We start from the raw sequence: 12343 nt of genomic DNA, 5'->3' as shown, positions 1-12343 counted from the left end.
TGTCATCATTTACCATACTTGATAGTGGATCCATGATAATAATTAATGTCTCAAATATTTATATATTAAAAATTTTATTGACCAAGTTTTCATTATATATTACATTACATCACAATTTTGATAAATTCCAAATAAAATTGAGAAAACATAATATCTTAAATATCCATATATTAAAACTTCTATGGACCAAGTTTTCATTGCAAATGAAAAAGAAAAAGAAAAAAATTAATTAAAACCATATGCAACCAATTCTAGAGTCAGAAATGTAGAAAGAAATGGACTCTTATTCTATGAGTACAATTTGGTTGGTGGCCATACTTAGCCCACCACCCATAGAAAAATTCAACTTTTTCTACCTATTTCATCATTTCCAGTCATTTTTAAACCATCACCGAGGAGCACTTCCACTTTGTGGAAGCTTTTAGCTTCTAGGTTGATTTGGAATTGATCCAGAATGGCTTCAAGCCAAGTTCCATAGTTAATGGTTAGCCTTAAACCACTAACTGTAGAAGACTTCGACATTTGCTAGCTCATTTGATTTGTACTCTTCATTATACGAACATTTCAAAGAGCACGCCCAACTATTAGAAAACATAATCCTTTTGGGTTATTAGAATATACCACATTCATTTAAATGGAAAGAAAAAAAAACTCAAATGAAGATCATAAATCATTTGAAGTCAAAAACCTCTTTACTTATCAAAACCAAAACTTACACATAATATAAATAATTAAACTAAAATTTATTTAGTTTTAAAAATAAAAATAATAATCAAGAAATTTCATTATATTCCTTCATTAGGATGAAATTTGATTCCAAAAAGTTTAGTTCCACTCATTTACTTTTTACTAGTACCATGAATTGGGTTTTTATTTCTATTTGTGTTTTTATTTTATATCATTATTTTTAATTGAATGAAATTTATTTTTAAATAAATAACCAATTATTTTTATTTGTAAGATTTTATTCTAATTTAAATTAAATTAAAATTTTATTTTATTTCTAAAATAAAACCTATTAACACCACGATCGGGGGTGCGAGTCGGTGGTTGTACAGATTGGGAATAATAATGATATGTACCTCTCATGTATGTACCGCCACTTCCCCACACACTCAAGGGGATGGGTGCACTGACCCTAATGAGTATATGCAAGGGTGGTGGGGGAGGTGGCAGGGAAGGTGGCATGTTAGGATGTAAAGGATAGAAATTTAGACAAGTGGGTGCAGTTGGCTTTTTGGATTGTGGATGAAAGAGATGTTGTAGAGGAAAGGGAAGGTGAACACTTCCTCCACTTCAAGCTTCGAGATGACCTGTGATTGTATACGAGTATGTTTTTCGGCCTTCCTCTTCCATTGCAATGACGTCCTATTTGGGATTTTGCTAGTGAGAGAAGGGGGAGAGTACGAAGATCAATTGGGGGGTTGAGAATTGTTGGTGGCAATGGGGTAGGAAACTGGTTGCAATTGCATGGTTCTGCGTCTATATCCTATGCTTGTTGGGTATCACCTATGGCCTCTGTTGTGTTGACTGCGTGGTGCTAGGCATGGAGAACCCAGGTATTGTAAACCGTTGTTGGTACAGGGCTGGTCATAGGAGGCATGTGGGTTGTGGCAATGAGATGGATGTTGGGAGAAGGGGGAGCAGTCAAGTTGTTGCATAGGAATCAGGCCATACTGCCACAACCAAAGCACTTGCTAGGCTATCGGGAAGCCACACTGTAAATATGGCAATGCTAGGGACTTAAAGTGGAAAGATGGGTATCGAAAGAGAATGACGTCACTGAAATCTCATGGGCAGAGGGGAAAGGTTTCAAAATACTTGCTTGGCAAAGCGTTGGCTTGAGGTTGGGCTCACTCGCTTGGCCTTGGAAAAAGGCTACTTACTTGACTACGATGGGAACGTACTCGGTATGGAGGATGGGAGTGACAGAGGGCTGCTGGAGGAAAATCCCCTCTGGGGACTAGTTCTCCAACCATCCTAGCTTTGACTCCAATAGTAAAAGGATAAAAGGGAAGCACAGTGTGGCTTACCTCACTAGCGATGCAATTGAGGGAAGTATATTTAATTGTTCGCTATGAACGGGCTCAAGGAATTTATGATATGGCTCGACTTGCACGAGGTAGTGGTTGAGGAAGGCGACGATAGACCATAAGTAGTTGAGCACGTCAGAGCCCCACAAGGGAAGAAAATCGGTAGAACACCTTATCACCCAAGTTTTTGACGCTTACAATGACTGTGCTCATGAGGGAATTCAAAAGTTGTTAGAAGAGTGGGAAGAGAAAATTAAGCAAGGCAATGAGACTAAGGAGGATATGGAAAAAGGAGGACCTTAGTCTTGGAACTGAGAAACACCAAGCAACACCAAAGGAAGAATTATGCAGTTCAAAGAGACCTTATACCACTATTGGTTGATGAAGAGCCTTTTGGGCAAAGCCATGGAACAAATGTGGGTAGGCATGGCGGTTTCACTCGAAGGTATGTCTAGCTACAAGCAAGACCTGCAGAAAATTCAATTCCAACTCCATAAGCAAGACATTAGGTTGGACATAATTGAAAGACATATTCCATGCATCCTAGAAGTGTCTAAGATGCCTGTATCAACAGCCAAAGACCCGACACATGTGGAATCTCCCTCTAAGAAGTAGAAGGGCTAATCACTATCCTATGTATAATTTTGTTTTATGCAGATATATTTTAATTTTCATCATGCAAGTATATGTATAGATAGAAATATAGAGTATCGACACTAAACAAAGACATATATAGCTTGGTTAGAGATATTAAAACTCTATTGCTTTTGGATGGCTTACAGAGAAGTAGGTAACAAACATGATTTCCCCTTTAGATAAGTTGAAGCCACCTAGCCAATCTATATTGTGTAAATTTACCTATATTTAAATAGAAAATAAAAAATTCATACCAAACTTAACATTAAAAAACAAAATTATTAAGATTTAGTTAAAAAATAATAATTCTTTCATTTCATCCAAAAGATTTAATTCCATTCCGTTACCCTTACTTTTTTCTTCTATTCTTTTGGTTCTTGGTTTATATTTCCCATGTTTCAATTTTTTCGACGTTATGTTACCCAATGTATTTTTTATGTTTAAAATTTATCATGTAAGTTGCCAGACTCATTACGCTCATCAAATATTGTGAGTACTCATGGTAAAAATGCCTATACTTTCTTTTCTTTTCTTTTCTTTTTTTTTTTTCTTTTTTTTTTTTTCTCTTTTTTTTTTTTCTTTTTTTTTCAAAAGGTGGAAAAACCTATCAAACTCAGTTTGTCAAATCAACAGTGAGGACAGCTGCCATCCGCGAATGTTAGTTGACCCATCAGTGTTATCAAGGAAAACCACGCCAGCTGAAATAACCCGCTGGTGGCTGGTGGTCCGTAAGGGAGCAGGCTTTCACTCCTGGCAGATGCCTCTGGGTCTTGGGCCGTTAACCTGTTTCCTTACGAGCTCTTAGCCAAGCAAAAGCAGTTTTAGGGCATACTCCAGGCCCAATATGCCTATCCTTTCTATTAAAATACTTTTAACGCGATATATATTTTTTACTTTGTTTTTATCAGTCTTGATTCTTTTTAAAGTTAATGTGATTATTATTTTAATTTTATAAACTTTCTTTCCAATATATTAACATATTATTTCAAGGTATAAAATTTTATTTTCACTTAAATTAAATTAAAATTTATTTTTATTCCACAAATAAAATTTATTATCATCTAATATAAAAAGATAATTATGTTATTAGCTATTGGGATATCGTAATTGAAAACATTTAATTCCATTCTGTTTATATATATTAATTTAAAATTTTATTTTATTTTATAAATAAAATTTATTATTGATTTGTTTAAAAATATAATTTTGTTAAAGTTTAATTAATTTGGAATCAAAAGATTTAATTGCATCGATTTTATTTATTTGAGACGGCAACTTTTCATTTCAAAGTATTCAACTCCAACAATTTATCTTTAATTTTGTTTTATTTTATTTGATTCCTGATTTTTGTTTTCCCTGTTTTCATTTTGTGGGAAGTTAATTTTATTTCTTTGATACGGCAACCTTTCATTTCAAAGAATTTAATTTCAATAATTTATCTCTACTTTTGTTTTATTTTTAATTGATTCTTGATTTTTATTTTCCTTGTTTTCACTTTGTTGAAAGTTTATGTTATATTGGTGGGATTATTATTATTTATTTAAAGTTAATGAAATTGTTTTATGGTTTGAAATTTATTTTAAAAAATAAATAGATTAATTTTATTTATAGTTTTTTTAAATCAAATTGATAAAAATTATATAATATCATTTTTTTGGTCATGATTTACCATACTTGAAAATAGATCAGTGATAATAATTAATGTCTCAAATACTAATATATTTAAATTTTGTCTCAAATACTAATATATTTAAATTTTTATTGATCAAGTTTTCGTTATATATTACATCACATCACAATTTTGATAAATTCGAAACAAAATTGAGAAAACATAATATCTTAAATATCCATGTATTAAAATTTCTATGGACCACGTTTTCATTCCAAATGAAAAAGAAAAAAGTAAGATAATTAAAACCATTAAAGATACCTGGAAATATCTTAGGAGTTAGAATGATTAGATTGATTTGAAGTATAGTTTTTGGTTTGCTTTCATTCCAAATAAAAAGGAAAGAAAAATAACTTGTCTTGGATGAGCCAACGTCTACAAATGGTATTCCATGTCATTTTCGCGGAAAAATCTCTCACAAACTTGATAGGATCACAGAATCCTGAACGAAAAATAAGTTAATTAAAACCAAAAAATAAGTTAATTAAAACCATTAAAGAGACCTTGAAATATCTTAGTAGTTGGAATGATTAGATTGATTTGAAGTATAGATTTTGATTTGTTGCAAACTATTCCTCAATGCAACAAGCCAATTTACATACAGCATCCAAATGCAATAACTCGTAACTTCTCACATAAGGTAAAACACCCTAGTTTTTGAAGCAATTATATATTAAACAACGTCAAAATAAACATTTTTTTGACCACCCTCACTAAATCTACCATAGGATTTAACGTATCAACCAATGTAATGGTAAGAAATTCTAAAGCCATTTTATATAAAGAATCTCGCGAGGGCACTACCCTGTCTCTTTCCCCGAGTCGAAGATATCTCTTTTCTACTTCGCTCGTTTCTTTACGTCGAACAATCTTCGGAACCTATTCTACAAATTTGTTCATAGGCACTCTCACATGCCTTGCGCAGATTAGAGCATTTTTTATCGTCTCTGACAATAAAAATTTGGTCTCCTGCACTCTCATATGCGTCTTGATTCCGGTGCCAGGACCATAATGCATGTGTTGAATTTTGTACCTGGCAGAAACATATGCGAAGTCATTTGCAATGCACAATAAAATTCCTTAATTACTAACCGAACCAGGAAAACCCTAAAACTGAAGTCTCTGGATATATTTTTGTGTGTATAGCTAGGTGTAACCTCAAGTATGCAATGACCAAAGCTCGATTCTTGGTAAGCACTCCATTCTGGCTGCCTATCCCAGCACAACTTGCCCTCTGCTGGACCAGAGGTGTATATGAAAGGACACGCACCTCCATATTCTGGCTGGTGTATGTCTGTGATATTGGGGCAGTATCCAGGGTCATCGGTGTGATGCGTGACAAGCCTTTCAATGTTTTCTCCATCCCCTGTAGTGATATATACAGGGACACATGGATCCAACCCATACTGATAAACTCGATTCATTCTCTCGTATGCATGAACCTAGATTATCATACAAGATATTCAGGACTTTCAGAATAGATACATCAGAGAAAAAATATCTATCCTATGCAATTGTGTTCTAATCTCCTAAGCATTAGATACATGTTTTCTTAATTGCCTCTTACATGTCCAGTGAAAGCAAGGTCCACGCCATAGTCGTAAGGAAGATCTTCCATCTGTTGCCTCATGCATTCGAATTCCTGATAACGGCTTCTGTAACTATTGTACCAAGGGCTGTGCCACGATGCAATTAGCGATGGTGTCACACTTAGGTCCACGTGCTTCAGATATCTCTCTAGCCATCTATACTGCTGGCGTGTTAATAGACCATGTTTCTGTTTAGTATCCGCAAAATGATAATATGAATGTAGCTTCAATTCAATATAAACTATATAAATCACTGGTTCTGTTATAGTCAGTGTACGATTCTAGAATCACTAAGTGCACTCCTCCGGAGTTGAAAGAATAATAGAGATTGTTCCGCGATCCTGATTCCCTAGATGGGACTGCAAATCTAGTGTTATAGGATGCAAATTGGACGCCCCCATCTTGAGTTCCGGTACTCCCAGAGAGCGAGATACAACATGAGATGCCAATTGGAGTGATTTTTGTCAATTGTCCTTTGAAGGATCATCTTGAATGACTTATTCACGGCTTCTACTTGGCCATTGGCTTGAGGATAATGCTCCTACTGGAAGCCTAATTTAAGAACCAATTGGAACATTAGTTGGTTCTCCAAATGACTGCCATGGTGAGTGACAATCTCTCTAGGGATACCAAAATGTGAAATAATGTGATTGGAGAGGAATAATGCCACTGTTTCACTATCATTTTTATAAGTGGGCATGGCCTGAGCCCACTTCGTAAAGTAGTCTAACGCCACTATAATGTACTTCTGATTTGCTCCTCAAGGCGAATTACAAGTAGTAAAGTCAATACCCCACTTTGTAAAAGGACCGACAGTGATAACAGGGAAAAGAGGAGCTAGATGCATGTGCATCTTCTTAGTATAGACTTGATAAGGGTGGCAATGTTTGACCCCTTCAATACAATCTTTGAAAAGCGGAGGCCAAAAGTAGCCCACAGGCAAGATTTTTTGGGCTGTAGCAAGCCCTCAAAGATGACCACCATGGGCTATAGCAAGCCGTGAAAGATGACCACCACAAGCTCGACCACCACAAGCTCGAGTGTGGCCATCATTAAGCACAGACTCTGCTTCCACTGAGGTCAAACAACGCCTAAGGATTAAATCAACCCCTTGCGATATAATGTATCGCCAATGATGACATAGTTCTTAGCTAGGTGACGTAATTTTCGATGGTCATCCTTGGAGGGAGGAGGAGGGAACTTCAAAGTTTGGAGATAGATTATGATATCTCATACGAGGGATCTTGTGAAGAGATGAGGAATAGATGTTCATCGAGAAAACTTTCCTACTCATCAGTATCTTCTCCACAAGGAAGCTCGTAAATTAATTCGTGCAAAAACCAATGATTTCTTAGACATGGCTCACAAGAACTTGAGATCAAATTCTTGTAAATTAAAAATCCATTGATTGTATTTGCCCCTAATCACTGACCTACTGAGGACAAATTGGAAAGGCTTGACTGCCGCTAAGACAAATGTTTTGCATAGCAAAATATAATGGCGAAGCGAGTGGATAGCTTGGATAGCTACCAAGGCTAATTTCTCAACTGGAGAATAGCGTAGTTCAGGGCCTACCAAGCCTTGAATCAAGTTGTAAATGACATGCTCCATAGTAGCATCATCTTCCTGAGCCAGAACCATACCTATGGTTGATTTTGCAGCCGCAAGATATAAAATGAAATCGCTACAATAATTGAGTGGACTCAAAAGGGAGGCAGAGATCTATGCCTGCTTCAAGGCATCAAAAGATCGTTTCACAAAGTCGTCCCATAAAAATGGAACTCCTTTCATGAGAAAATGCATAAACCCTTTAGTTATCTCAGCATAGTTCGCTATAAACCATCTCAAGAAATTTTCCTTCCCGTGAAGAGTTTGAAGTCGTTGGATGGAAGACGGGGGAGGCAACTCAACTATTGCCTCCACCTTGAAGGGATCAACTTGAATCCCTTCAGTTGAAACAATGATCCCTAACAACTGACTAGATGTAACCATGAAAACGCATTTATTTAGATTCAACCGGATCTTGTAAAATCGACATATTTCAAAAACCAACCGAAGGTGACTAGGATGATCGATTCTCTTTTGAGAATGAGCAGCTAAATCATCCAAGTATGCTTCAATGACATGCTTGATGTCATGGAAAGCATATGACATGGTCCACTCAAATGTGGCTCCAGCATTTTTAAGACCAAAAGGCATCTTTTTTAACACAAAGGTACCCCACGGACATATGAAAGTTGTCTTATGTTGGTCTTCTGGATAGATAGATATTTGATTATAACCGGAGAATCCATCCATGAAGGAAAAAATGTCATTACCCGCACATTGATCAACTATCTCATTAATAAACAGTGTGGGGTAATTATTTTTCACACAAGCTTTGTTCAAATCCCTAAAGTCAATGCATACACGAATCGTTCCTTGCTTTTTATCAACCGGGACTAGAGTAGAAACACAATGTGTTAGAGGAATGGGGTATATGAAACCTGCCTTGAATAGCTTTTCTACTTCAGCTTTAATAGCTGCTGCTTTCCTAGGATTGACTAGTCAAAGCTTCTGACGGATCAGCTTAGCGTTTTCATACATCTTGATCTCATGTTGAATAATGGATGGATCAATACCAGGCATTTCTTCGTAAGACCAAGCAAATACATCCCGAAACTCTTTAAAGAGGTCGGTGTAAATTTGAATTTCTTTAGGTGAACATTTGGCTCCAATGAAGACATTTCTAATGATCTTAGGGTTCCTAGAGATGTTTATGGGTATGCTTTTTGAAATGACCGACATGTTACCTTCGGTGCAAATTTGTGCTAGAGCCAAAGGGTTTGAAACCATACAAACATCGCTAGTAAGTAGATTGGAGAACCTAGAATCAATTTCTTGCAATGGGGGAAGAAAATATGAACGATGGTGTAAGTCCTCCCAAGGTCAATCTACACCCATCATTACTTCTAAGATTGCTTCTTCAGATGGGAAAACCGCATCTAAGCAATCCATAGCAGAAGTAGAGTCAAGGGTCTAAGTTGGGGCCACATAATCATCTAACTCTTCCTCTGAAAAAGGAGTAGGATGGTCATTTACAGAGTTAACGATGGACTGATATCTAAGCTCTGCTCTAGATATAGGGAATGCCATTCCACCAACTTTTCCTTCATCTAATGTGGTTGTAGGCAAAGGCAAGGTCCAAGGGTCTGAAAAATAACGAGTCGACAATAACTCTTCTTGTGAAGACTCTTTGGAAGATGAAATGACAATAATTCTAGCTGTAGGAGTGGGAAGATCAAATGTAACCATCACTGAAGAATACATCCCAACTCCTAGATTCTCGATAGGTTGATGGGGGTTATCGAGCAATGGAATAGTAGAATCCATATTTGCATGAGGGTCAACTCGAGAATAATCCAATTGATCAACCTTAAAAATTTTCCACTCATGAGGAAAAGAAAGGACTCGAAATAGAATCAGAACAATGATATCCATTTCATAAATCCAATTTCGTCCTAAGAGGAGATTGTAGTCTAGGTTGGCATCAACGATGTCTACTTCGATATTAACAACCTTTCCTCCAACACATATAGAAAAGGTTGGGATAATCCCGTGTGGCCTATGAGAGTGACCGTCAAATTCTATCAAGAGTGTGGGTGAAGGAACAGCCGAAGGTGATCCAATGGCCTTCCAACATGACATTGACATGATGCACGTGGAAGCTCCATCATCTATAACTGTTCAAAAAATGTTAGTTTTCCGGTAAGTAGACTTTATTTGAAAAACCATATGATAAGGGAGTCTCTTTTGACATTGACCATGTCAAGGGTGAGAACTAAAGAATTGTTTGGATCGACTATCCCTATCACTAAAAGCAAAGCGCTTCGTTGAGCTAGACATGACTAGAGTACCTCTAATGCAAACATAGCACATGGACTTTGAGCCACATCCTCCATAATGGAGTACTTCTAGGCTACCCTAGCATTAGGGTTGATAGTTGTGTGTTTGGCAGAACCTTTTTGTATCTGAGGTATAGACTCGACAGAGAGTCGCTCAATATGAAGTGGATCCATAGTTCTGGGAATAGATTTATACTTGGATGTTTTAGCTTCACCATAATCACGTGACCATGTGGCCAGATTGACGTGAGAGCCCATCATGAAAACATTTGAGGAATTGTCAAACCCCTCCTCGTTTCCCTGTGTAGAGGTACTAGGGTTCGAATTCACGTCAGCAAGCAACTGCTACCCTTGGGGCGAAGGGTTGGTTAAGGCAGCTTGGGAGCTAGAATACCCTTGCTGCACTAACAAACACTGAGCATCTTGAATTTTTCGATAGAGATGAGTCAAATGGTCTCCACTGCATAGCTTGCATGGAAGCTTAACTTTCTTCTTAGACTCTTTTCCACCCTCACCAACATTATTGCCAAGCTTATTCACATTACCCTTCCCATCTTGATTATTCTTTTTAGCTTGTCCCTTCTTCTTCCCATCGAAATTTTGATTTCCTTTAGGGTTAGAAGCCTGAATGGCGTTTACGGAAGAACGTTGAGAAGGTGGAGTAGTAAACGGTGAAACTTGATTAGAAGAAGCAGTCTGTATAGGGAACTGCTGCAATTGGCTGAGAAGGTTCACTGCATTTGCATCAATCAATCTAATAATACCATCAGCATGTGGGCCTAGCTTCAGTTTCGCTAAATCAACCGTGGATCTAGGAGTGTCCGGCAAGATCTTCTAAAGGGTCCCAGACTGAGAATATATCAGTTCGAACTGCTGGGTGCAAAAGATAGCCTGCTCATCGGAATAAATTCCAGACATAGAAACATCCTTGGAGATCTCAGGTTGTAATGATTTAGAAAACCATTTGAGACAGAATTCAGATGGAATTTCAGCTTTAAAGAGCCTCTTTCTCCATCTCCATTCCTAAATATGATCAGAAATGTGAGTAGCCATGTCCTGATGAAAGTTAGGAAGAAGTTCAATTCCAGATTCGTAACGGATAGGCAACTGAAAATGGTTTAAGAAAATGTTAGCCAAATTGGTGAAAGATGTAAAGGTGCCCCCTCGCAACTCTATATACCACTTAGCTGCATTTCCAATTAAGGTGTCTTGAAATAATCTCAACCTAATCGAATCATTGATGAGGCAGTTCGATGATCACCATAAATGGAATGTGGTTACATGGTTGCCTCGGTCTTCCCCACTCTTCCCTTCGAATTTTTGGATATCCGATGGAAGTTTTGTTGGGACTCGAGGCCAAGCCAAATTGTATCTGGTTGGATCATTCGTTAACTTAGTCATGTCTGGCAGATTGAGTGTGGCTAGAAAAGGAATTCTCGGAGGACCTTGGGGATTCCATCCAGATTGGGCGAGGTTCCTGAAAGTCTGAAAAGAATGACTTGGATTTTGGAATGCACCAGGTTTCCTGAAGTAACTAGTAGAGCCTGCTGAACCAAAAGGTGACCCTTGTGGTCTAGGAAAACTTGAAGTTTGACCAACTCCAACCGAAACACCTCCATAATTGGCAAAGTTTCCCCCTAACGAATTATTATACGAAGTGGAAAACCCTTGGTAAGGGTTCTAAGCATTAGATAAGGGTGGAAAATTTTGCAACAAATTGACCGAGGAGTACGGCACATTCCCTTGTTGGCCGAAAAATGGATTCCTAGTTCCGATCACACTAACCGCAAGGTTAGTCCAACTCTGAAAAGGATTAGTGCCTTGACCTATGAAAAGAAAAGGCATAGACCCCACTGTCAGATTGGAATGTGGTATATGACCACTTCCAAAAGGAAACCCCTAAAAAGATGCTGATTGACTCATCATGCATGTGGAGGTAGTTAATGGTACACTTAATGGAACTGAAGGAATACCTTGAGAGGGCATTCCAAAAGGGAAGAATCCAAAACTTGATGCATGCACTTGGGAACTTCCACTCATCGGCAGAATGGAAGTAGAGCCAAACAAGAATGTGCTAGCAATAGATCCAAATAACGACGCAAAAGGCATGGAAATAGTTCCTCCCCATTATATTGATATAGGAGTCTGCATACTCGTGGCACTCGTGGTGGATGCCATGCTTCCAATAGTGGTCATCAAAAGGCTGCTTGTGTGTGGACATGGGCTTGAAGGCCTTTGTGTCAGAGTTCCAACGTATAACAATAAGTCTGGATGATTAGAAGAGAGAGGAGAATTCAAAGCTGCAACCAACTCTGAGAGCTCTTCTACCTCAATGTTATCTTCCGACTGGAAGAGTACGTGAGAAAGAACTGGTGTGTTCCTCTATAGCTCTGTGGTAGTACCAAGTCTACCTTGTACACTCATGCCCCCAAGTGGAGGATCAATCTTGGATGTGCCAGTTGCCACTGGTTGAAAACCACTGGCAGAATCGCTCCTACACCTTCTAGGAGAAGGCTCTCGACTCGTAGGTGA

General features: G+C 37.7%; 1 protein-coding gene across 1 annotated transcript; it reads right to left on the bottom strand.

The window, feature by feature from the left end:
• Positions 1-5194: 5194 nt before the first annotated feature.
• Positions 5195-11004, bottom strand: LOC149197155 (purple acid phosphatase 15-like). Its single transcript, XM_089408579.1, has 6 exons — positions 10992-11004; positions 10327-10545; positions 6177-6400; positions 5906-6091; positions 5496-5780; positions 5195-5371 (listed from the first exon to the last, which is right to left on the bottom strand). Exons 1-6 carry the CDS (start codon positions 11002-11004, stop codon positions 5195-5197), a joined length of 1104 nt encoding a protein of 367 aa, XP_089264705.1.
• Between the last annotated feature and the right edge of the window lie 1339 nt (positions 11005-12343).

This window comes from Pinus tabuliformis, chromosome 2_2, assembly GCF_031772625.1.
Source record: "Pinus tabuliformis cultivar Carrire ecotype Pingquan chromosome 2_2, CPIR1, whole genome shotgun sequence".
In the NCBI taxonomy this organism is placed as follows: domain Eukaryota; kingdom Viridiplantae; phylum Streptophyta; class Pinopsida; order Pinales; family Pinaceae; genus Pinus; species Pinus tabuliformis.
This window is presented reverse-complemented; position numbering and strand designations above follow the sequence as displayed.